At 53.3% G+C, this 23,719-nt stretch overlaps 1 protein-coding gene across 1 annotated transcript in view; it reads right to left on the bottom strand.

Annotated features, from left to right (window-relative positions):
- Positions 1-1,642: 1,642 nt before the first annotated feature.
- LOC148052424 (olfactory receptor 14C36-like) overlaps positions 1,643-23,719 on the bottom strand; it is a 124,805-nt gene continuing 102,728 nt past the window's right edge. The window contains exon 4 of the mRNA XM_087730126.1: positions 1,643-2,424. Coding sequence (XP_087586252.1) covers positions 1,643-2,424 — 782 coding nt within the window. The remainder of the gene's footprint in view (positions 2,425-23,719) is intronic.

Here is a 23,719-nt window from a genome sequence, read left to right as displayed (position 1 = left end):
CGAGAACTGGCTGCACACAGGCACAGGAGAATTTTTCCTATTTGCAAGTAAAGAAAAGCCGGATAAAGTTTCACAAACAGTAAAACACACTCTGTATCCATCTGCTAAGTACAAGCTGCCTCTAAGGAGGTTGCCTTTCTACAAGGGATAATCTTATGAGAAATGTTTTAGATAGATAGGTGCAAACAGATAGATAGGAAAACAACTAAAGTGTTGGTTAAAGAGACAATTAGACTACTGAGAGACAGGCAAGCTTTGAACTCCCTGAGGCTTAAGGCAGTCGCATAGGTGAGAGGTATCTGAATGAACAAAGATTAAGGGGAGGAGAAAACTGGAGAAAAATGGCAAGGGCCTTTGCCTAGGCAGTCTGCATCCGCAAAGATGATTTTAGAAATGGCCACTGTATCAGGATAGGTGAAAGTATATGAAAGACTAGTGAAACTAAATCCACTGTATAACAGGCAGAATAGTGGTAAGGAAGTTAGAGGGGAAGACTGGCATTTCTTGGAGTATCCCTTTTGAGAGGTCATGGGACTGGCGAAGATCTTATGTGAGTGAGGACAAGCAAGTGCTGCACCCATCTTTGAAGGCAGCCAGAAGTGCAAGCCAGGGCACCGCAGGCTGTACAAGCTCACTTTGGTGAGGAGGGAGCCACTGAATGCCTCCTCATGGCTGACATGTCTGGACAGCTAAAAGAGAAGAACATGTCCAAAAGCAGTCGGCATGGACTCCCCAAGGGTAAATCATGCCTCGCCAGCCTGATTGCCTTCTGACTGCACAGCTGAGATGCTCTGCAGGCCACCTCCTTTGATAGCACGTAATGAAAGGGACAGGCCAGAAAGCCAAGGAAGCGTGATGGAGCATTTGCAATGAAGCTGGCCACAGTGGGTGAGACCTAGAGCCTTCAGCAACTGCCCTTTCATGATGGCAATGCTGTTATGGATGTCAGCTCTGCCACAGAAGCACCCATTGCTTGTCCCTGCCTGCTGGCACAAACTGCCACCCACCAGGACTACATCAAGCTGCCAGTGCTCTCAGGCCTTACACCAACAGAAGGGCTCAGAAGGAGAGAGTGGAAGTGGAAAGTGAGCAGCTCGGAAAGACCAAGTGCTGGTGCTGCCTGGCAGTGCTGCTGTGCCAGGACTCTTTTCCCCTCCACCTCTGCACACAGGCACTGCCCCTGCAGCTCCAGAGAAGGTCTCAATAAAGGACCTTGGACAAACAAGTCACTGAGGGGTCGTTTATTTTGTTTTAAAACACAGAGAGCACGGCTCATCATTACACAGTCTCTGGGTCACACAGGACAGGTAGATACTGACTTAGGAATGTTACGAGTAATGGCATTTCATTGTGGACAATATGATTAAAACTAACAAAAGTTAAAAACTGAACCAGACCAACTGCCAAAGTCAGGCTGGTCCTATAGTGCTTTACATTGTGAGTGATACACAGAAGAAGATGGGCAGTTTATTGCTGCTTAAAACCATCCAGTCATCAGTTTCCACACTGCATCCTTGAGCTCCTGGTTCCTCATGCTGTAGATGAGGGGGTTCACTACTGGAGGGACCACAGAGTACAGAACTGCCACCACCATATCCAGGGATGGAGAGGAGAAGGAGTGTGGCTTCAGGTAGGCAAAAAATTATGTCCTGAGAAACAGGGAGACCACAGCCAGGTGAGGGAGGCATGTGGAAAAGGCTTTGTGCCGTCCCTGCTCAGAGGGGATCCTCAGCACGGCCCTGAGGATCTGCACGTAGGACGCCACAATGAAAACAAAACACCCAAATCCAAAAGAGGCAGTAACCACAAGGACCCCAACCTCCCTGTGGTAGGCATCTGAGCAGGAGAGCTTGAGGATGTGGGGAATTTCACAGAAGAACTGGTCCAGGACATTGCCTTGGCAGAGGGGTAGGGAAAATGTATTAGCAGTGTGCAGCACAGCATGGAGAAACCCAGTGCCCCAGGCAGCTGCTGCCATGTGGACACAAGCTCTGCTGCCCAGGAGGGTCCCATAGTGCAGAGGTTTGCAGATGGCCACGTAGCGGTCATAGGCCATGATGGCTAGCAGAGAATACTCTGCCAAAAAGAAAAAGGCAAATACAAAGACTTGGGCAGCACACCCTGAGAAAGAGATGGCCCTGGTGTCCCACAGGGCATTGGCCATGGTCTTTGGGACAGTGGTGGAGATTAAGCCCAGGTCAAGAAGGGAGAGGTTGAGGAGGAAGAAGTACATGGGGGTGTGGAGGCGGTGGTCGCAGGCAACGGCAGTGATGATGAGGCCGTTGCCCAGGAGGGCAGCCAGGTAGATGGCCAGGAAGAGCCAGAAGTGCAAGAGCTGCAGCTCCCGCGTGTCTGCCAATGCCAGTAGGAGGAACTGGGTGATGGAGCTGCCATTGGACATTTGTTCTCTGTGGGCATGGGGACCTGTCCAAGAAGGAAAACACAATGACAAGTTCGGGGAGACTTCTTAGAGGTAAAGCCCACGCCATTTCTCATCGCAATCCCCCGCCATGAGCTGAATGAGGAATGTTTCAGAAAATTTTTCAACGCTACCAACTGAATGACATGGTGCCTCACAGCTTGGGCACCTAGTTCCCATGAAGAAACCTCCAGGGCAGGACCCTGAGCGCTGGTGTCAGAACAGAAGCTGACCTGCAGCCCCACCACAGCCCCACAGAGAAAGAGCACAATAGAAATGTGGGGAAAGAGGGAAGAAAACTGCAATGCTCCAAAAAAAAACAAAGCAAGAAGAGAAAGGGAGATGGGAATGCTGTGGAGCCTTCTCCTTACCCTGTTTTGCTCTCCACCTCACTGACAGTGACACTGGAGGGCAGTCGCTTTTTCTGTGTTGTTCTGTGTTCATTGTAGGACACGTGCACTTACACTCGACTGGAGGTCCAGCTGCCAAGGATGTGACTCATGCCCTCGATCCCATGGCCTTGGGGGAACAGGCTTTGCTGGGTGGGACAGGAGACCCTTTAAATCAGGCTTGGGACTCTAAAACTGAGGCTTTGGACCTTCAAAAGCAGAACTGGGTTCTTAAAAATGATGCTCTGCGCCCTTTAAATGCATCCTTGAACCTTAAAAGTGAGGCTTGGAAATATTGCAATGAGGGTGTGGACCCTGAAAAGCTTTCAATCTTAGAATCAAAGTTTTGTACTCTAAAAATGAAGCTTTGGGCCCTAAAAATGAGGCTGTGAGCCCTAAAAGAGGGGTTTGGACTCTAAAAATGAGGGTTTGGACACTCCAGATGTGGCTTGGGCCCTCAAAACGACTGGCTGCATCCTCAAAATGCCACCTTGGAGCCTGAAATTGAGGCTTTAGAAAGTCAAAATGCGGCTTTCGAGTCTAACAAGGAGACTTTGCAATCTGAAACAGAGGCTTTGGACCACTAACATGAGCTTTGAAGTCCAAAATGACGCTCTGGGAGCAAAACTAAGACTTTAGAAAGTAAAAATGAGGCCTTGGACACTCTAAATGTAGCTTTGGACCCTGAAAAGAGGCTTGGTGCCCTAAAAGTGAGAGTTTAAACCCTAAAAATGAAACTGTGGGCCCCCAAAAAGGCTATGCATAATAAAAGTGAGGTTTGGAACAAAAAAAAAGAGGATTTTGGCCCTCAGAAGGACTCTTTGGGCACTAGAACAGATGGGCTAGATGCTACATATGACACTTGGGACCCTGCAAATGAGGGGAACCCATTGGTTCCTCTGTGGCCCCAAGAACTGAAGCTTTGGTCCTGAATATAGGGCTTTGGGCACCCCAGTGAAGGCTTTGAGCTGTCAAAGGGGGCTTTGGAGCCTAGAAATGAGAGTTTGGACCATTAAAATGGGGTTTTGGGCTTTAAAAGTGGGGCTTGGAAAATAAAATGGAGGGTTTGAACTCTGAAATGAGGCTTTGTGCCCTAAAATGATGCTTTGGTACCACAACCTAAGGCTTTTCACTCTAAACCTGGGTCTTTGGAGGCTTCAAAATGAGGCTTGGGACATGAAACAAATGAGGCTTTGTAGCCTAAATGAGGAGTTTGGACCCTCAAATGAGGCTTTGGACCCACCAAATGAGCATTTGGACTGTCAAAATGAGGCTTTGGTCCCCGTCCAAATTGCAGACTGGATCCTAAAGCTGAGGCTATAGTTCCTGAAAGCGAGGCTTTGGTCCCAGAAAAGGAGGCTTTAGAAGCTAAACCTGAGGGTTTGAGCCCAAAAATAAGCCTTTGGACCACATAAATAAGGCTTTGGAGTCTGGGAATGAGGCTTTGGACCTTCAAAGTCAGAACTGGGGACTTAAAAATGATGCTCTGGGCCCTTGAAATGAGTCCTTGAATCTTAAAAGTGAGGCTTGGAAATTGTAAATGAGGGTTTGGACCCTGAAAATGAGGGTTTGGACCATCAAAAGGAGGCTTTCAAGCCTAGAATCAAGGTTTTGTACTCTAAAAATGAAGCTTTGAGCCCTAAAAGAGGGGCCCTGAAAATGAGGGTTCGGACACTCCAGATGCAACTTGGGCCCTCAAAACAAACAGCTGCATCCTAAAACTGAGCTTTTGGAGCCTGAAATTAGGCTTTGGAAAGTCAAAATGTGGCTTTGGAGTCTAAAAAGGAGATTTGCAAACTGAAAGGGAGCCTTTGGACCATAAAAATGTGGCTTTGGAGCCTAAAAAGAGACTTTGGAGCCTAAAATGAGCCTTTGATCCCTAAAAGTGAGGCTTTGGGCCATAGAAATGAGGCTTTGGATTCTAAGGTGAAAATTTGAACCTTAAAAATGAGGCTTTGGGCCTTAAAGTGAGCATTTGGACCATAAAAGGAGGGGTTGGATCCTGAAAAGGAGGCTTTGGGCCCTGAAAAGGAGACTTTGGGCTCTGTAACCAGTTTTGAACCTTAAAACTGTCCCTGCTCATGATGCTCAGGGCAGTTTATAGAGTTATTCACCTGAATGATTCGAGTCCTGTGCCATAGGGAGAACTCCGTCTCTCTCTCCTCCTTCTGCTGTGTTTACGAGATCTCCACTGACGTGGAGATATTGGCCGTTGCCTCATGTTCAGCCCCACGTTGCCTGACAGCATTCAGGGAATCTGCTGACTTTCATGTTCAAATCCAGGCCCGTGGAGCTCCATGAGGTGCCAGGGCTACACGAGGTGCCAGGAAACAACGTTATTTATCCTTTGTACAGTCCAACAGAAACAACGTTCTCATGAGAACTTGTTGCTGCGCTGTTAGGTGCAGGCAAAGCCAGGCAGGTGGCCTCCTGGCCAGTGGAGAGTGGGAGCTGCCTGCAGGCTCCTTGGTGGCAATGAGCTGCCGAGGTTGTCCTGCGGCCCAGGGATCTGTGCAGCACAGCACAGGCGTGAAGACCACACTGTGCATGCAGCACAGCCCAGCCCAGCAGGAGCTGCTCAGGTTTCCCCGTGAGAAGGCTGTCCTCCAGCCTGGTGCCACAGCTGAGGTGCTGCGGCCCACACGTGCACTGCCAGGAAGAGCTGTAGGCCCACTGCTTGTCACACAACTGTCACCTGTTTTGATTAAATGAGTAGAATAGCATAGCATAGCATATAAACCAGAGCAGAGCAGAAGAGTTTAATTCGAGGGGACCTACAATGATCATCTACTCTGACTGCCTGACCAATTCAGGGCTGACCAAAAGTTAAAGCAAGTTATTAAGGGCATTGTCCAAATGCCTCTTAAACACTGAGAGGCTTGGGGCATGGACCGCCTCTCTAGGAAGCCTGTTGCAGGGTTTGACCACCCTCTCAGTACAGACATGTTTCCTGATATCCAGTCGAAACCTCCTCTGGTGCAGCTTTGAGCCATTCCCACGTGTCCTATCACCGGATCCCAGGGAGAAGAGATCAGCACCTCCCTCTCCACGTCCCCTCCTCAGGCAGCTGGAGAGAGCCATGAGGTCGCCCCTCAGCCGCCTTCTCTCCAAACTAGACAAGCCCAAAGCCCTTAGCTGCTCCTCAGAGGACATGCCTTCCCGCCCTTTCACCAGCTTTGGTGCCCTCCTCTGCATGCATTCAAGGACCTGAACATCCTTCTCCAATGGTGGGGCCCAGCACCGCACACAGTATTCCAGGTGAGGCCTCACCAAGGCTGAATGCAGCGGGATAATCCCCTCTGCTGACCGGCTGGTTTTGCTGTGTTTGATGCACCCCAGAACACGGTTTGCCCTCCCGGCTGCCAGGGCACACTGCTGACTGCTGTGGAGCCTGCTGTCGACCAGCACCCCCAGATGCCTTTCTGCAGGGCCACTCCTCTCCCAATTTATACTTGTGCCCGCTGTTACTGCATCCTGGGTGCAGAATCTGGCATTTTGACTTGTTCCATTTCATCCCATTAATCATAGCCCAATGCTCCAATCTATCTAGATCCCTCTGCAAGGCCTCTTGTCCCTCGGGAGAGTCAACAGCACCTCCCAGTTTGGTATCATCAGCAAGCTTGGTAATGCTGCATTCGACTCCTGCACGCAGATCATCGATAAGCATATTGAACAGAACTGGCCCTAGGATTGAGCCCTGAGGAAGACCGCTGGGGACCGGTGGCCAGCCAGATGCAGCCCCATTCACTGCGACCCTTTGAGCCCTGCCCTTCAGCCAGTTCTTCACCCAGCGCACCGTGAACCCGCTCATCCCCCAGTTGGACAACTTGTCCAGAAGGATGCTGTGAGGGACAGTACCAAAAGCCTTACTAAAATCCGGGAAATCTACACCCACCACCTTGCCTTCATCCACTAGGATGGTGACCTTATCCCAGAAGGATATCAAATGAGTTCAACGGGACTTGTATTTAACATGGGTTCACAAAGGGGAAGGGAAAGTCCAGAGGTCCCTTCCAACCTCAACATTTCTGTCATTCTGTGAGGAGAAAGGAGAAAGGAGAAAACTCCTGGGGGCTTGTGGCAGGCCTGGGAGGGAGCTGAGGTCCCTTCCAGCCCCAGCACTACAAATCCAGCATGAGATGCCTCCATTGACTCAGCTGATTGCCTTCCCTCAGCGTGGCTGAAGGAGCTGCCTCCCTGGCAGTGTCCAGGTGTCCTGCCTCATGATGGGCCAAGGCAGGGGGATTCTCAGACCTAACTGTGTCTGGGAGAGGAGAAAGGCCACTGCTGCAAAGAAACCTCTCTGCAGAGGTGAGAGAGGCAACATCGGTGATTCCTTCAGTCTCTTCCCAAGCAGGTTCCTGGAGAGCCCCAGGGAGACCTGGAGGGAGCGCCGAGTGGGGTGGGGGGCAGAGAAAGTGACGTCTTGGGCAGGTGCCCTCCTCCGGGGCTGAGACAGGCTCCTGGGGTGGAGGGAGCTCCTGGGAAGCAGGCAGCAGTGCAGAGAGACAGCTCTGCCAAGGAGCAACTCCTCTGCCAAGCGCAGCAGGGCTCTGGGCAAAGGAGTAGGGCAGAGCGAGATTAAAGGCAGCCTGGAGTGGGAGGAGAGAGGAGAGCTGCAAGGGAAGAAACCTTTCCAGCCCTTGACACGGGAAGTCTCTTGGTGCAGGGCAATGCAGCTGCCGTTGCGGGAAGGGTCCCCAAAAGCGTTCATAGCCTCCAGGGTCTGTCAGGAGGCCTCCCAGCCCAGGGGCTCATGTTAGACAAGGGGGAAAGGGTGAAGGCAGGGTGTGCAGCCAGAGCTGCCCAGGGCATTTCAGAGGGGGCTTTTGCAGAGGAAGAACAAGGCAGGGGATACCTTACAGCTAAAGAGCTTTCCTGAGGCCGTGCTTCCAGTTTCCTGCTGTTTCAGGACAAAGGGAAAAGGTGCTGCTGCATTTGGCGAGGGAGCCTGAGAGTCCTGAGCTGCCATGCTGAGAAATCAGTAGGTCTGGTAGGAGCCAAGGCAACTGCTTCCATCCACTCCTCTACCTCCAGAGAGCACCAGCATCACCTTTGCTGGCCTCAGCAGGGTTTCTCTGACCTGCTCCTTACTGCCTGCAAGCGGGGAGTACCACCAGAGACTGCTTGAAACAGGGAGGTTTCTTCAGGTCAGAGCTGAGCAGACAGGAGTGAGTGATGGGGTCTGTGATCCCTGACAGGGAAAAACTGGAGGGCAGAGAAACAGCTCCAGGCAGGGATAGCTCCAGGCAGCAGAGACATGGGCAAAGAGCTCTAGGAAACTCCAACCCCAAATGGCATGGGAGGGAGAATTTGGGAAGCTCCCTGTCATGCCCTCCAATGCAGAAACCTTCCTCTGAGCAAGACCCCTGCTCTCGTCTCCCACCCAGCACAGCCTCTGCCCTCAAGGCTGTGTGGTCCAGGGCAGGAGTTGCCTCCTCTGCAGCCAGAGCTCTGGCACAGCAGAGGGGCATCTCTCCTGACACGTGGCCGCTTCCCTCTGCAGGGCAAAGGGGCTGAGAGCGACTGCCCTGCACTTTTGCTAACTGGGAGGTGCTGTGCTCTGCTGGGTAAGGAGAAGGCTTTCCTGAGTGCCCGGCCGCCTCTCCTCTCCTTGCTTCCCTTAGGAGGAGAGTCACAGCGTTCTTCTTTGTTCCTGCCCCTGCTTGTGCTGCTCTTCTTCCTGCTCGTGGGGTCCCTGGCAGTAACGGTGGTGGTGTGGGGCAAGGGGTGGGGGTGGGGAGTGCCTGCTCTGGCCCTGACCTGGAGGGCGCTGCCCTGGAGGTGTTTCCATGGGACCAAGGTGCCCAAGCCCTCTCTTCATTTTCCAGGCTCCAGACACTGCACTCAGTGCTTGGGCAATGAGGCACTGCTTCCCTTAGCAGACCTCACCTTAAGACACCTGATTATGCTGGGCAGGGAGTCCTGCGAGGCTGTGAGCATCCCTCCAGAAGGGCACAGCTCTCCTGCAGGACCTAGGAGATGTCTGAGAGCACCCGATCTGCCCATGCCAATCAGCATCCTTTTCCTGTCCTCTTCCTCATACTCCGCAGAGCTGCGCTGGAAAGGAGAGGTGTTTTGAACTCTGCACCTGGAACAGGACCCCTCTGCTCCCAGGACACTCCAGCGTCTTTTCCAGAGCAACCTCTGGGTGCAGTCGTCCTGCAGTTGAGAGCGGTGCAAGCCCAGAGCAGCTGGGCACCAGGCTGATGGACAGAGCAGCCCTCCTGCATGGGAGCACTGACGCAGGTTTGCACTGAGAGCAACGGGGCAACGGGGGAATGTGACCCTTTCCAAGACCATTTCCCAAGTGGGATGGGCGTGTCTGCATACTAAAACACAGTGTACCGACACACGTTTGCTGCACCTCATCTCCCAGCTTCCTCTGGGGAAGAAAGCGTCCTTCTGGGCTTTTTGCCCTCCGCTCTAGTGCAGCACAGGGAACTCCTCCCCAGGAAGCCTCCCTCCAAACACCCGGGGCTGTTGCTGCCTCCATGGGTCCTTGCTGGAAAGCAGGGCTGACCCTTCCGGAGTCCCTGGGGAGAGGGCACGGCTCTGCACAGCACACTCAGCCAGCACAAACCAGAGCTGAAGCCTCGGAGCTGTGTAACAGCCCCCCAGGAAAGAAAAACACCCTTAGGTAATGCACAATGAATGAATGAAATTTGGCTCAGAGAAGCTTCTCTGAATTTTTCTCTTTTCTCTCCTTTGGCAGTTTCCATGCCCAGAAGCAGCAGATGTCCAATGGCAGCTCCACAAACGAGTTCCTCCTCCTGACATTTACAGACACACAGGAGCTGCAGCTCATGGTTTAGAGGTGGACCAGGCAGTTAGGTTAAGAGCTTGGACTCGATGATCTCAGAGGTCCTTTCCAACCTGAACGCTTCTATGATTCTATGAAAAAGGATCTTCTCAGGGCAGCGCCTGAAGGCTTAGGTCTTCTTTCAAAGTGGCTCTAGAGAACATGCCCAGAGAAGTGCCCAGGAGAGGAAAACCCTTGTGAACAGCTCAAGCATGTGAGTGTGCAGCTTTGGGGCACACAGCAGTGTCATGGACGCTCATGGGAGAATTCAGTCCTTGGCACCCAAGAATGTCTCCTCGCACAGCCAGGCCTCCTGGGAGAGACGTGAAGGACCAGCAGAGCAGGCTCTGGTCTGTGCCCATGTGCGCTGGACACCCCATCCAAAGCACACACCATGCTGGCTGCTATGCAGAAAATTAACCCTATCCCCGCCACAGCCAGTACACCGAAGCTCCCCTCCCACGGCATTCCTGGTAGGAGTTCCGTCTCACTCCCTGCCCAGCGCAGACCAACCGCCTGCAATACAAATGGGGTCACCAAATGAACTCCTCCCGAGCCTTGCACAAGCAGGCAAAGAGCAAAGCGGTGCCTCAGGGAGGTCCTCCCCTCACACATCTCGATGTGCTTCCTCAGCCCATGTTTTTTGGATCCATGGATAGTGAATGGTGAAACATGGTCATCCCCTGAGGATGAGATGGAAAGCCTTGAGAGCTTCTGAACTTAATAAATACTGCTTGTTCTTATGCTAACAAATCTAAACCAATTGAGTACGGTGTAAATATCATTCAAGAACATGCCCATACCTTACACCAAATAGCTCAAGAACAATCTCTGCTCAGGGGTCTGTCAGCTGACTGCGCATGGCTCTGCTCTTAGGTACCACATCTCGGAGCTTGGGCACAGCGCAGTTTAAGGATATTAGCTGTGAGGCAAGGGTAAACTGCTGAGCGCAGATAGCCAGGTAAAAACCTCTCTCAGCACACTTGGATACAGCAGAAGCAGGAGAGAGAGACGGAGTTCTCCCTGTGGCACATGACTCGCATCATTCAGAGGAATAACTCCATAAACTGCCCTGAACTTCATGAATAGGGACAATTCTAAGGACCAAAAGTCATGACAGAGCCCAAAGTCTCCTTTGCACCAACACAGTTACTTCACCACGAAGGCAATCAGGCTGGCGAGGTATGATTTACCCTTGGGGAGTCCATGCCGACTGCTTTTGGACATGTTCTTCTCTTTTAGCTGTCCAGACATGTCAGCCATGAGGAGGCATTCAGTGGCTCCCTACTCACCAAAGTGAGCTTGTACAGCCTGCGGTGCCTGGCTTGCACTTCTGGCTGCCTTCAAAGATGGGTGCAGCACTTGCTTGTCCTCACTCACATAAGACCTTCGCCAGTCCCGTGACCTCTTAAAAGGGATACTCCAAGAAATGCCAGTCTTCCCCTCTAACTTCCTTACCACTATTCTGCCTGTTATACAGTGGATTTAGTTTCACTAGTCTTTCATATACTTTCACCTATCCTGATACAGTGGCCATTTCTAAAATCATCTTTGTGGATGCAGACTGCCGAGGCAAAGGCCCTTGCCATTTTTCTCCAGTTTTCTCCTCCCCTTAATCTTTGTTCATTCAGATACCTCTCACCTCTGCAGCTGCCTTAAGCCTCAGGGAGTTCAAAGCTTGCCTGTCTCTCGGTAGTCTAATTGTCTCTTTAACCAACACTTTAGTTGTTTTCCTATCTATCTGTTTGCACTTATCTATCTAAAACATTTCTCATAAGATTATCTCTTGTGGAAGGGCAACCTCCTTAGAGGCAGCTTGTACTTAGCAGATGGATACAGAGTGTGTTTTACTGTTTGTGAAACTTTATCATATTTTTCTTTTCTTTACTTGCAAATAGGAAAAATTCTCCTGTGCCTGTGTGCAGCCAGTTCTCGAAGGAGAGCAGGTGGGAGATGGTGCATAGGACCTGTAGCATCCAGCTACGGAGATCAGTGCAGAAGTCTGATGCAAGGAACAGTGATGCAAGTCCCAGGTGGCCAATGACAGAAAAGGGGACCTTTGGGAGGTGAGGAGCAAAGTTGTCCATACAGTGTCAGACCTCAAGGGACTGCTTTTCCTACCTGTCCAGACCTCCCGAGCGGACTCTCACCTCTTCTTTAACCTCAGAATTAATAAAAAATATCCTTTAAAACAAAATTCATTTTTATTAGATGCACTTTGAAATCTTTCGCCTTAACTACCCTAGGAAACCTCTCTAATGAGCTGTACAAGTCGTGAAGACTTGGAGAAAATCACAGGAAGAGACAGGGCTCGTTAGGGCTTTTTAATGAGCCCCATGGTGTATTTGGGGCTGAGGCCTTGAACCTCAGATACCGAGAGGAGATTGAACAAACTGCTCAAGAAGTCCAAGTCAGAAGCTGAACCCAAAGTATCTGGAAGCATTAATGGGTCCCATGAGGACCATTACTGACAAAGCCTCCCCAGGGACTCTTTAGAGCAGGTAATTGGAGGCCATGATTGCAGGTAGGCAAAGGCTCTGTGCAGGCAGCTGTAATGCTGAGCAAACCCTTTGGTTTCTTCTGTGAAGCAGAAAGGCCAAGCCCTCATCCGCAGGCCCTGGGAAGGCAGATCCTGTCCCTCCCGCATGGCTCAGGGCTCTTCCTGGGGGCAGTGGGGTGTGAGGGTGAGCAATGCCAAGTGTAGGAAAACTGTACACCACCTCCCGACCTCCCCAGGCAGGGCTGAGGAAGAAACAAAGGCCAGAGCCTCAAAACAACTTTTGCCTGGTAGGCCTCGGTGCCAGAGGCAGCTGCCAGAGCCAAGAGGACAAAGACCTCGGTCCTGTTGGGCCTTTCAGCCTTGCTAGAGCCCTTGGCCATCTCTGCTGCAGGCTGTCCTACGCTGTCCCATGCCTGCACCTCTTTCCCTTCAGGCTCTTGACATCCATCTTGCCTTCCCACCTAGCTCTCAGCCCAGCATTTCTATAGCTTCACTGATGGCTCTCCACCCTTGCTGGCTTCCCCTTGAAACACAAAGCCATGGGCTGATCCAGACTCCCTCTGGGTCACCTCTTGCACCACAAGGCTACCCTTTCAGTGACATTTCTTTTTCCTCACATCCAGTCTGAACCTTCCAAGCTGCACTTTGTGGAGGCTTCCTTCTCTTCCCACTACCAGGAAAAGCTCCGTCACCTCTGAAGCCGCCCTTCAAGCAGTTGCACGCTACTACTATAGTGCCCTGAGCCTCCACTTCACCAGGAGAAAGAAGTCCAGGTCCTTCAGCCTCTCCACAGAGACCCAGACCCCCATCCTGAGATGCTGGTGGGCAGAGGTGGTTGGGGGGTTACCCGGAGGGCAGGAGCACCAGGAGGAGCACAAACCTGCTGCTGTACCTGCCATGGCAGTTGGGCAGTGTGGGGCTGGTTTGGGGCAAACAGCATTCTGAGGGGTCCGTCCCTATGGCGATCATTCTGCCAGCACCTGCTTCAGCCAGCCTTGCGATGCTTTGATTTTTCATACCACAACAACTTCCCACCTCCATGATTTTCCATCCTGCTGATGAGTTCCTGCCCTCAGTGTTGGTTTCCCAGCCCCACGATGGTTCCCCGTCCCAGTGATGATTTCCCATCCCAATGGTGGTTTGCTATCCCAGTGGTCTCCCATCCCAAGCATGATGTTTTGGGGGAGGCGAATTTCCTGTCCACGGGGAAGGGATGGGGCCAGCACCAGTGGCCCTGTGATGCCAACATGCCTGTGCTGTCCCATCCTGCCCTGGTGGTTGGGATTGGGGCGTGGGGGGTTAGGGCACTTTTGGGTTGTTTTTGTCCTCCCCTCTGTGCCCTGGGGGGCAACTGCTGCTCCCAACTGTGGTGGAACCGGTGCCGGTACCGTTACCGTTCAGCCATGATGGGGAGCTGTCACGAGAATTTGGCAAGTGGGCTATGCTGACGAGGAGAGAAGCTGGGACGCAGAGTATAGCATTACAAGAGGAATTCTTGCATTCGTGCGCATGAGCCGTCCCATTCAAACTGGGGCACCACAAATGCGGTTTTACAGATGCTTCTTATGCTTTTCAAGCGTTCCGGTCCAATGCAATTTGACCGACCTCTGCTTAACACACACACAGGCTGCTGTTCTGCAAAGCAACTCCAATTCTGTGGCGTCATCATCCATCTGCTTCTTTCTTGATCTTGACGTCCCTGGAGTTGGTCTGGCTGCAGATCCTGATCTCTGATGGCAGATAAGGGGAGGGTTTCACAGAGGTGTCGGAGGGGCTGGGATGCTGGCGTGAGCTGGGTCATCCAGGGGCATCCTTTCTTCTTCAGAGTGGGGGCTGTCCTTCTCCTCCTTGCTGGGGGCCTTTAGTCCTGCTGACTGAACCATGACTGTGCAGTATACAACGTCAACTAGATGTATATCTGTCTATCTTCAGGAGCTTGATCCAATTTCATACTCTCATGACTAATTGCTGCAATAGTTAGGGCATGAGATTTTCCTAAGAGAGCCCTGGGGTGTCCCCCTGTGGGGGTCCCTGGGAGGTACTTGTGGGGGTTGCTCGTAGTGTGGTGGGAGATGCAGGTACTGGGGGCGATGGTAGCAGCGTGGGGTGGGGATGCTGTTCCTGGGGCCATTGGCTCCAGCCTGCGGTGGGGATGCCAGCAGTGGGGCTGTCAGGAGCAGGACAGGGCAGAGATACCAGGGGTGTTGGTGCCAGGCCGGGGTGGGGATGCCGGTTCCGGGGCGGTGGTTCCCGTTGGGAACCGCAAGGTGGTGCCGCCTTTCATAGGGGTGGCCGCCTTTCACCAGGGAACAAAACGGAGGGACAAGGAGCACCAGTTCAGAGTCAACCTGTGGCTGTATCTTGGGGGGAAGATAAAATTCATTGGAAATGAACCTATAAGAGACCAGGTGCTTTGGTCCACGAGCCTCACGGACACAGTCCTGTACCTGGGAAAAGTGGAAAAGAAACCCGCAGCAACCCAAATGTGGCAGCCAAAGCTGGGAACAGGCACGCTTACAGCCCTGGGCAGGTTTTTCTTCATCCAGCTGGTGCAGCTCAGGGAGGAGGTGGGAGCTCTGCCAGCAGATGAGCAGCCCTTCGTCAGCAGTGCACGGGGAAGCCCAGGGGCTGATGGCTACAGGAGGTGCCCGGGCCGTGGCAGCTGTGTGGCCTCCAGGGGACACATTCCCATGTGGGCCCATGTCACAAAGGGGCAGTGATGCAGCACCCACCCGGCGCTTGTGACCTCACCTGGCCGGGGCTTGAAATCCTGAAGAGCAGGCCAGCGAAAGCTAGTTGGGCTGAGCTGGCCTTCGGGATAACTCAGCTCCTTCCATTGCTACTTGCGTGCCTATTTTTTTCCAAGCATTTATCATTTACTGCTCACTTCTCCTCAACTTCCATCCTCGTTCAAAGGTAATTATGATTTGACTTTCAGGACACAGCATAGGGTAGGTAGATAGAGGAGAAAAGTATAGGCTGGTCTGTACCTTCCGAGCTCTAGGCTGAGCTATTACACCTTTCTAGGCTGGCCAGATATGGGCTATGGGTAGAGTTCCTCTTTGCTAATTCTTATATTTCTTTGCCATATCCCAGGAGAGGTAAGTAGCGGGGTGGCAGTGTAGTCTGAGGCGTTGGGCTCAGCCTGGAATGACAAGAAGCCCACCCTGACTGATGGGGTAGGAAGGGAGACAGAAAAGGAGGAGGGCAAAGGCAGCCGTTAAAGTAGCGGCCGAAAGCCGGTCACTGCTGTGTACAAGGTGGGAAAGTGTGGGCTGGAGAGCCAGAGGGCTCTGCTGCTAACGCTGGCCACAGGTAAGCAGCAGGACCCCTTTAGAGAAGGTGACACGCAATGCAGTGTGTCAAAAGGGCCTTGGTAATTGCTGTCAATTGGAGTCCTGTGACAGGGACAGCAGGGCCATCAGCCTGCAGCTCTGCAGCACTTACAAGTACCACTGAAACACTTCTGATGGCAGACGTTGATCTGTGCATTTCATTTGGAATTGTTTTCAATCATTTTCTTGAACTCCACTTATTTCTTTGCAATCAGGTGACAGGACTGGCGCTGATCTTCTCTTTCTGGAGCACGTCCTGACATCCTTTGTCATCCAAAGCTTTCCGCTCTGTTCCTGAGAGGAGCAATGGCCGCAAAGGGGAATGACTCCTGTGAGTAACGGCTTCACCATTGGACTTTGTGAATGCCCAAAGGCGACGGACGTGGCTGCTGCTCCATCCCTGACTGTGGATGTGCTGACAACCTAGAGTGAATTCTGGGGCGTTTCCTGGTAGCAGCCAGGCTCACCCAGGTGTTTTTGATTAGACACAGGAAAATGAGTTTTGTCTGTCATCTGCCACGATGTACAAGACTTTGAAAGATGACATTGCTCGTACTGACATCAGTAGGGTTACCTTCTGGGCTAGGGACTTGCTTGTTTTCATCAAGTTACCATCAGGAAAAGGGAAGACTTGACCTAAGAATCCAGTTCAAGGCTCTAGAGGGAAAGGAAGGTAGCCCGAAGCACAGAAATCAGAGTGTAGCTTTCTTGGAGTTTTGGCAAAGGAAGCAGGGCAACAGACTCTTTTCCAAAACTGCTTCTTGACCAGTCATTGTCAATGGCAGTGTTAGGCTTCCCCCAGTGTTTCTGTGTTGGAGGTTAGAGCTGCTTGTCCTGGGGGCTCCTGTACAGAGCTTGACTTTTAAACGATGCTTTTGTGCAACAACGTCATCTCCTCTCTTTTCAAATGTCATTTCCCTGCAGCCACTGCCGAGGGAATGGCTCTGCCACAAAGGATCCTCTTTCCCCCGGAGAAGCTTTGCATGGATTGGCAGCAAAGACAGAGAGCTGGAGCAGGACTCCACAACCTGGGCAATACGTGCTACCTCAACTCCGTCCTGCAGTGCCTGACGTACACACCCCCTCTCGCCAACTACCTGCTCTCTCGGGAGCACAGCTGCTCGTGTCAGTACTTTTATCAACAGCTCCTTGCAAATCTGGTGGGCTCTTCCCAAGGATTCCCAGCATCTGGAATTTGATTGAGGAGAAAAGCAGCCCTCCTCTCTCAATCCCCCCAGTTGGTGTTCTTTGAACACGCAAGCCTAGAAGCCCCTTGTCCTATCTCGGTGTATTCATCTTCAGAAAGGCCCCTCTTTCTAGCCCCTGCTCTCGGTCCCCATTCCTGCAAGTTAAACTCTCTTTGCTTCTTGCACAGAAAACTTTTGTCAGTTCAGCATCCCTCTGAAGAAAGTTTTCTATGCACTACAATGTCCCAGTGGGCCATTGGCACCTTGGGAGAAGAGGAGTGGGGGCTGTTCTTGTAACTTCAGGATCTCCATTAGGTTTCCCACCGCTCTGGAGATCTTGCTAACCCGAGACGCTTCCCTCCCTCCCTTCCTCTTCAGGTCGCCAGCAAGGCTTCTGCATGATGTGCAGAATGGAAGCACACGTTAACAAGGTCCTGCATTCCTCAGCCAGTGCCATCCAGCCTTGGAGTGTTGTCAATGTCCTCACACGTGAGTCATTTCAGGTGCTTTTACAGGTTTCCTTCCCTTCCTGCAGGGGACAACTCCTAACTTCTTCTTTCTTAGGAATAGGAGAACATTTCCAGCATGGCATGCAGGAAGACGCCCACGAGTTCTTACGCTGCACTGTCGATGCCATGCAGAGAGCTTGTCTGAGTGGAAGCAACGAGTAAGCACAAGCAAATTACCTCTTCCATGCTCCTGAGGCCTTTGGACTCCTTGATGCACTCCCGTCAAGGAAACCCTACAGCCAGGGTTTTCAGACAAAGCAAAACTCCTGGAGGAGATAACTCTCTGCCCTACTTCTGAGCTCCCTGCCTTACCCTTTCTTTCCAGCTTGGATGTCTCTTCTCAAGCAACTACCATCGTCCACCAAATATTTGGGGGCATGCTGAGATCCAGAGGTACTTTTCCATGGCTATTGCTCTGCTTGGAATTGTCTGTGTCCTTCTGTCTGCCTGTCATAAACAGCTGATCGTGTGACTGGCGTAGCAGGTATGGAGGCCGTAAACCGGCACAGTCAGTCGACTTCCCCTGTCGCTGAGCATTTTGATTTGCCTTCCAGTCACGTGCTTGAGCTGCAAAGCCGTTTCCGATTCCTACGAGGCCTTCCTGGATCTTCCTTTGGATATAAATGTAAGAGGGTTTGTAACTGGGATTCAAGACATCCCAAGGCCCCCGTAGCTTTCCAGAATAAACGCAGGTGGTGTAAAACCATATACTGCAAAGCCAAGAGAAGAGAGCTTGGTGGTGGGTGGGGAGTGGAATGGACTGTGTCCTTCTGGGGAGGCCATGGCAGTGGTCTCCCTGTAGGTGCTGGCTTTAAGCGGGACAAGCACACGTTATCCTCCCTGCACCCTTGATGGACTCTCCTCCTTCTTCCCTTTGCCCTCCCTCAACACCCCTCTGGCTCCCAGGCTGATGGGTTGTGTTGTTTTCATTCTGATGACCCTGCACCCCATCAGTAGCTGAACTGAGTGGTGCCACAGAGAGGTCGCTTTGATAGCCCTGGGCATTCCTGGGAAATGAGGAAATGTTCAGCATAATACCCTCTTTCTGCCTCCTTCTGGACACTGCTTGTGGGTTCACAGTGGGTCTCCTCAGCCTCAGCTACCTGCGCCTTCTTGGCAGCTCTTAGCCAAGTGTTTGGGCGAGGGCGTTTCCCCGAGCTCAGTGCTCTCCTTTCTCCCTCCTCCAGGCAGCCTCCTCTGTCACCACAGCTCTGGAGGACTTTGTGAAACCCGAGCAGCTGGATGGGGAAAACTGCTTTAAATGTAGCAAGTAAGATGATTACTAACGCCATATTAATGCTAGATCCTTCCTGAAGGTGCTGCATGTCATCGTGCAGAAGTCCTCTTTTCATGGAGGTTTAATGCACAGTAATGGGCAGCAGCTGTTGTTTAATCTGGCACTTATGGTTCTGAATAGCCTTAAAACAGCGTCAGGATGTGTGAGACAGGAAAGCTTGTCTTGCCTTCTGGCGGGGAAAAAGGGTGCCCTTCAGCATCTGGCTCTGTGCTTGGTTTCAAGGTGTGACAAGATGGTTGCTGCCTCCAAGAGGTTTACAATCCATCGCGTGCCCAAGGTTCTCACCATGTGTCTGAAAAGGTTTGAACATCTCACCGGCAGGAAGATCAGCAAGGTGTGTACGCAATTGGAGTGCAACTTTCTCTTCCTGGAGCGGGAGGTGTCCCAAAGCAGTATGCTCTTTCACAAGCCGTTCATGTTGGGTTCTTCGTGTTCCCTTCTGGGGAGACGAGAGTTCCCGTGGGAAGACAAGCATGGACTCTGCTCTGTCAGAGCTGCTTTGGCCAAGAACAGTTTCCTGCCACCCAAACCATGACATGTTGAAGGCTAGTCCATGTACTAGCTCAGGATCATTTCTGAGCCCTCTTGGTCTCTCTGTAGGTGGTGGAGTATCCCGAGTACTTGGATCTTTGGCCATACACATCTCGGACAGCAGGAGAACCGCTCCTCTACGCCTTATATGCTGTCCTGGTACATAGCGGTGGCAGCTGTCATGCAGGACACTATTTCTGCTACACCAAGGTCAAGAGCAACTTCCTTCCTAGCAGGGGAAAAATGTGTGCTGGGGAAGGCAACCTTTCACAGCAGTGTTACTGGCAGCCAAGGTTCTGGGGGAGAAGGTCTCCTTACCGGCTGCGTTGGAGTTGTTTTGGTGTGCTCTTGGTTCGGTAGTTTTCTGCCTGTGTTATCACTGAGAAACCAGGCAGTTCCTCTCCAGCTATCGATGCCTTTCTTTGCAGGCCAGCGATGGACTGTGGTACAAGATGAACGATGCATCTGTGGAGGGTTCTGACATCAACACAGTTCTCAGGCAGCAAGCCTATCTACTGTTTTATGTCAGGTAATAACCAGTATTAAAATGTGTTCCGAATACGTTTCCTTCTCCTGGCTTTGCTCTTTTTCTTCTCATCCTCCTGAGTGTTTCTCTTTCGGTCCTAGGAGACAGTTCCTACCTGCATCATTCAGTGCTGTCAAGTCTGAACTACCTCACCTCCGTCCTTACCTTTCCTTGCCGGGCTTTCGGCTCCTGCCCTGCTGTAAAGTGCTCCTTGTCTGCTCTCTGAAGCTGGCTAATGTAGAGAAGAGTACTTAAAGGGGGCCTCCAGGAAAGATGGGGAGGGACTCTTTATCAGGGAGTGTAGTGACAGGACGAGGGGTAAGGGTTTTAAACTGAACGAGGGAAGATATAAATTAGGTATTAGGGAGAAATTTTTTACGGTGAGGGTGGTGAGACACTGGAAGAGGTTGCCCAGAGAAGCTGTGGATGCCCCCTCCCTGGAAGTGTTCAAGGCCAGCTTGGAGGGGACATTGAGCAACCTGATGGAGTGGAAGGTATCCCTGCCCATGGCAAGGGACTTGGAACTAGATCATCTTTAAGGTCCCTTCCAACCCCAACCGTTCTGTGATTCTATGAAATGGAGGCTGTAGGGGGGATAAAGACGAGGACTTGCTCTGACAGGTGTAGACCTGGTGGGAAGACCCCAATCGAATTTCTCATTTGTAATCTCGCTTATATCTTCTCTCTGTTGTGGAAACCGCTCCAAGAAAATGACTGAACCCCAGAGGAGGCTGCAAGAACAGACCTAAATGGAGATCACTCTTTGTTTCTCCAGGTGCACTGATTTGAAAACTGGAGAAAGGGCTTCTTCCTCACCAGCACCATCATATGCCCGTCCCTTCCTCAGTCAGTGGGGGGCTGACAGCAAACAGGCGTGCTCTGTGGGACCACAGGATCTGCCTCGTCGGACTAAGGTAACTCTGGGGAGGTGGGTCAGGGCAGCAGGTGGACAGCGGATTTCTTTCTGGGATCTTGGCATTGCTCTCTTTTCCCTCCCACACTGCAGCTTTCTTCACAGCCCCAACACTGCTCCCTCTCAAAGCATCCCACTTGTCTGCCTTTGGCCCTTCTGCCTTTGCAGCCCTCCAGGAGAGCCTTTGGGAGGCCCTTAGCTGTCCCCTCCCACAGCTTCTGGGCTTGCCTCACTCTTCTGCTCCTTTCAGGACGAAAGGGCAGGACCTTTTCACAGCTCTCTTTGCAGGACGTGGCGCTGGGCATGGAGGACTCTGCAGAGGACAGCAGCTCCTCTGCAACAGCCAGCAAGAGCCAGCTCACCTGGGCAGCTGCACGGGAGGCATCTGCAGGCTGGACGGGCTTCATCTGGCCAGGCAGGCTCAACATTGCCTCCTACATTGGCTCCTGCTTGCATCGCTTCTTCTGTGGCTGCATAAGGCTGGTGTCCAGAAGGAAAGCTGCGTGCCCGCTCTGCTCTCAACCATGTGAGCGTGTGCTGCACACCGTGCGAGAAGACAGCAACAAAGAGGAGCATGGATTCAGCCCTTCTTCCCACTGCCAGAAGAGTGGTGCCAAGGAGAGGGCCCGGAGCAGATCCCCGCAGTGGGGACAAGATCTCCGCAGCTGGTGCGTGGACACCACCGACTATGACCACTCAGCAGGGAGGAGGAGGAGGAGAACTGGTCCTCCAAGGTGTGACTGCACTCCCAGGGACGACACAGCTGCAGGGCCCTCCAACAGCAGCTCCCAGTCGGCTCCTGCACCCAGTGCTGCACGGGAGCAAACCCTGCCAGTGCAGAGAGAGCAGAGCAGATCCCTGCAGCAGGGCTATGATCTCCACAGCCAGTTTGTGGAGATCACGGACTACCACAGCTCAGAAAGGGGGAGGAGGAGGTGGAGAACAAGTCCTCCCCGATGTGACCGAGACCCAAGGGATGAGACAGCTCCAGGGCCCTCCAACGCCAGCTCCAAGTGGGATCCTGCACGCAGGGCTGCTCGGGAGCAAACCCTGCTGAGGCAGAGAGAGCGGAGCAGATCCCCACAGCGGGGCTATGATGTCTGCAGCCAGTTTCTGGACACCACAGATTATGATGCCTCAGCGGGGAAGAGGAGGAGGAGGGTTTCAGCGCCCCAGCGATACACGCCAGACAAAGACTCGGGGCGCTGCGGCAGTGACGGGGACAGATTGTGACCCTGGCTGAAGAAGGAGCACAGCATCTTTCTTCTGCTGTGCCAGAGAAGAGGAGCAGGAGAAGAAAAAGGAGGAAGAGGAGAAAACGAGGAAGCACCAAAACTGCCCCCAGCAGGACCCAAGCTGCACAAAAGGCACCAGCAGCCCACCCTGTCCCCCCTCCCAGTGCTGCCTCTGGCCAGCAAGAGCTCAGAGAGACCTTCCAGAGACTCGGACAGCTCTGCCGGCTAGCCCGCCTGCCCACAGGTCCCTCGAGGAAGAGCTTTAAGCCCTGGTCAGCTCTTGGGATCGCCTTGCAAAAACAACACTCACTTGGTACCCACAGTCAGAAAAGCCAAAGCCAGAATTAAAAACACTCCTTGGCCTTGCATTTGTAATTCCTGGGGTGTTTTCTTCTCTGTAGGTTTTGGGGCAATTGGAGGAAATGCCCAGTGTGGGAGGTTTATGTCTTGGGATTTTGAAAGCTGTGTGCTTGCCTGGGCCCTTCTTGCAATCTCTTCTTTTTAAATATGGAGTTCAAGTCACTCCAACAGAAATGGGCTGGCTGAGACAACAGCGAGTGGGACTGAAACGGGCTGAACGGCCGGGCCCTGAGGGTGCTGCTCAGTGGCACCAAGCCTAGTGCGAGGCCAGTAACCAGGGGTGTCTCGCAGGGGTCAAGACTGGGTCTGATCCTGTTTATCATCTTCCTTAATTAATGTTCTGGAGGATGGGGCAGAGTGCACCCTCGGCAAGCTGACTGATGACAGCAGACTGGCAGCAGCGGCACTTAGGCCAGGGGGTCGTGCTGCCGTCCCGAGGGACCTGGGCAGGCTGCAGAGACGGGCTGACAGGGACCTCATGCCCAGACCAGAAAGGGGACGTGCAAAGGGTGCTGTGCGGGTGACGAGCAGCGGCACAGGCTGCCCAGGGAGACTGTGGAGTCTCCATCCCTGGCGATGTTCCATGGCCCTCTGGACATGGTCAAGGACAAGCGGCTGTGAAATGGACGCCTGGAAGAGGACCCAGCCACCAACGCTGTCACCCTCAGGCAGCCATCGACAGCTCCACCAACAAGCTGCAGCCCTGGAGAGGAGCCCAGGGCGGAGCAGGCTCCTGGCAGGCCCTGCGGCCCCTGGAGAGGAGCCCAGGCAGCAGCAGGTTCTCTGGCCGGAGCTGCGGCCCGTGGGGCCCAGGCAGGAGCAGGGGAATGGCGTGAGGAGGAAGGGGCGGCAGAGCCGAGGCGCTGTGGGCTGCCCGCAGCCCCATTCCCCGTCCCCCTGCACCGCTGGGAGGGGAGAGGGGGCCGAGGAGTCGGGAAGGAGGAGTGAGGCTGAGCCTGGGAAGGGCGGGGCTGGGGGAAGCTCTTTGGGTTGGGGTTTGGTGCTGCTCTCCTGCTGCCTTTTCCCTTGGCACCAAACTGCATCAGCCTGGCCCCGCTCAGGCCCCGCTCGCCCCTGAGGGGGCGCAGGCGGCTCTGGGAGGAGAGGCCCGGGCTGCTCCCGCCCACCCAGCCAGAGCCGCGCCATTGGCCACAGCTGAGCCAATCAGCAGAGCCGGTGTTGGCCTGTCAGGGCCAGGCGGCCTGGGGCGGGGCCGCAGGGGCCAGAGGCCGAGCGGCCTGAGGAGAATGGGGGCAGAGCGGGGCCGGGGGCAGGCGGGGGGGCCCCGCTCAGCAGCCGAAACCAGTTCCCACCAGTGCAGCCCTGGCTGAGGACAGCCCTGGTGAGAGCAGCACAAACCCCTTTCCCTTTTCCCAGCCCCCCTGGCTGCCGGCTGCAGCCGAGGCAGAGGCCGGGCAGGGGAGGGCTCATCCTGCCAGCGCTGCTGATGGCGGCAGAGGAGAGAGCGGCCTGGTCCTGCTGAGCGCAGGGTCGCTCTCCCGCCTGGGCTGCCCCTCGGCCCGGCGCTGCATCTCAGGACCAAGGGTCTGTATGGTGGTTAGTGTAGCTTTCAGGAAGGGTTGTTCCCCCACCCCATCCTCCCTTCCCCCTCCCTGCCCCGGCCAATATTCGCTGGAACCGTGCTGGCAGAAGGCCCCGGTTCCTGTTAAGGTCATTTACAGGGAATAATTTAAAGGCAATTTGATGAGGCTGGCA

Source organism: Nipponia nippon, unplaced genomic scaffold (genome assembly GCF_047370975.1).
Source record: "Nipponia nippon isolate SJK-2023a ecotype South Korea unplaced genomic scaffold, ASM4737097v1 scaffold_48, whole genome shotgun sequence".
In the NCBI taxonomy this organism is placed as follows: Eukaryota; Metazoa; Chordata; class Aves; order Pelecaniformes; family Threskiornithidae; genus Nipponia; species Nipponia nippon.
The sequence above is the reverse complement of the archived record's forward strand: the minus strand, read 5'-3'. Positions and strand labels throughout refer to the sequence as shown.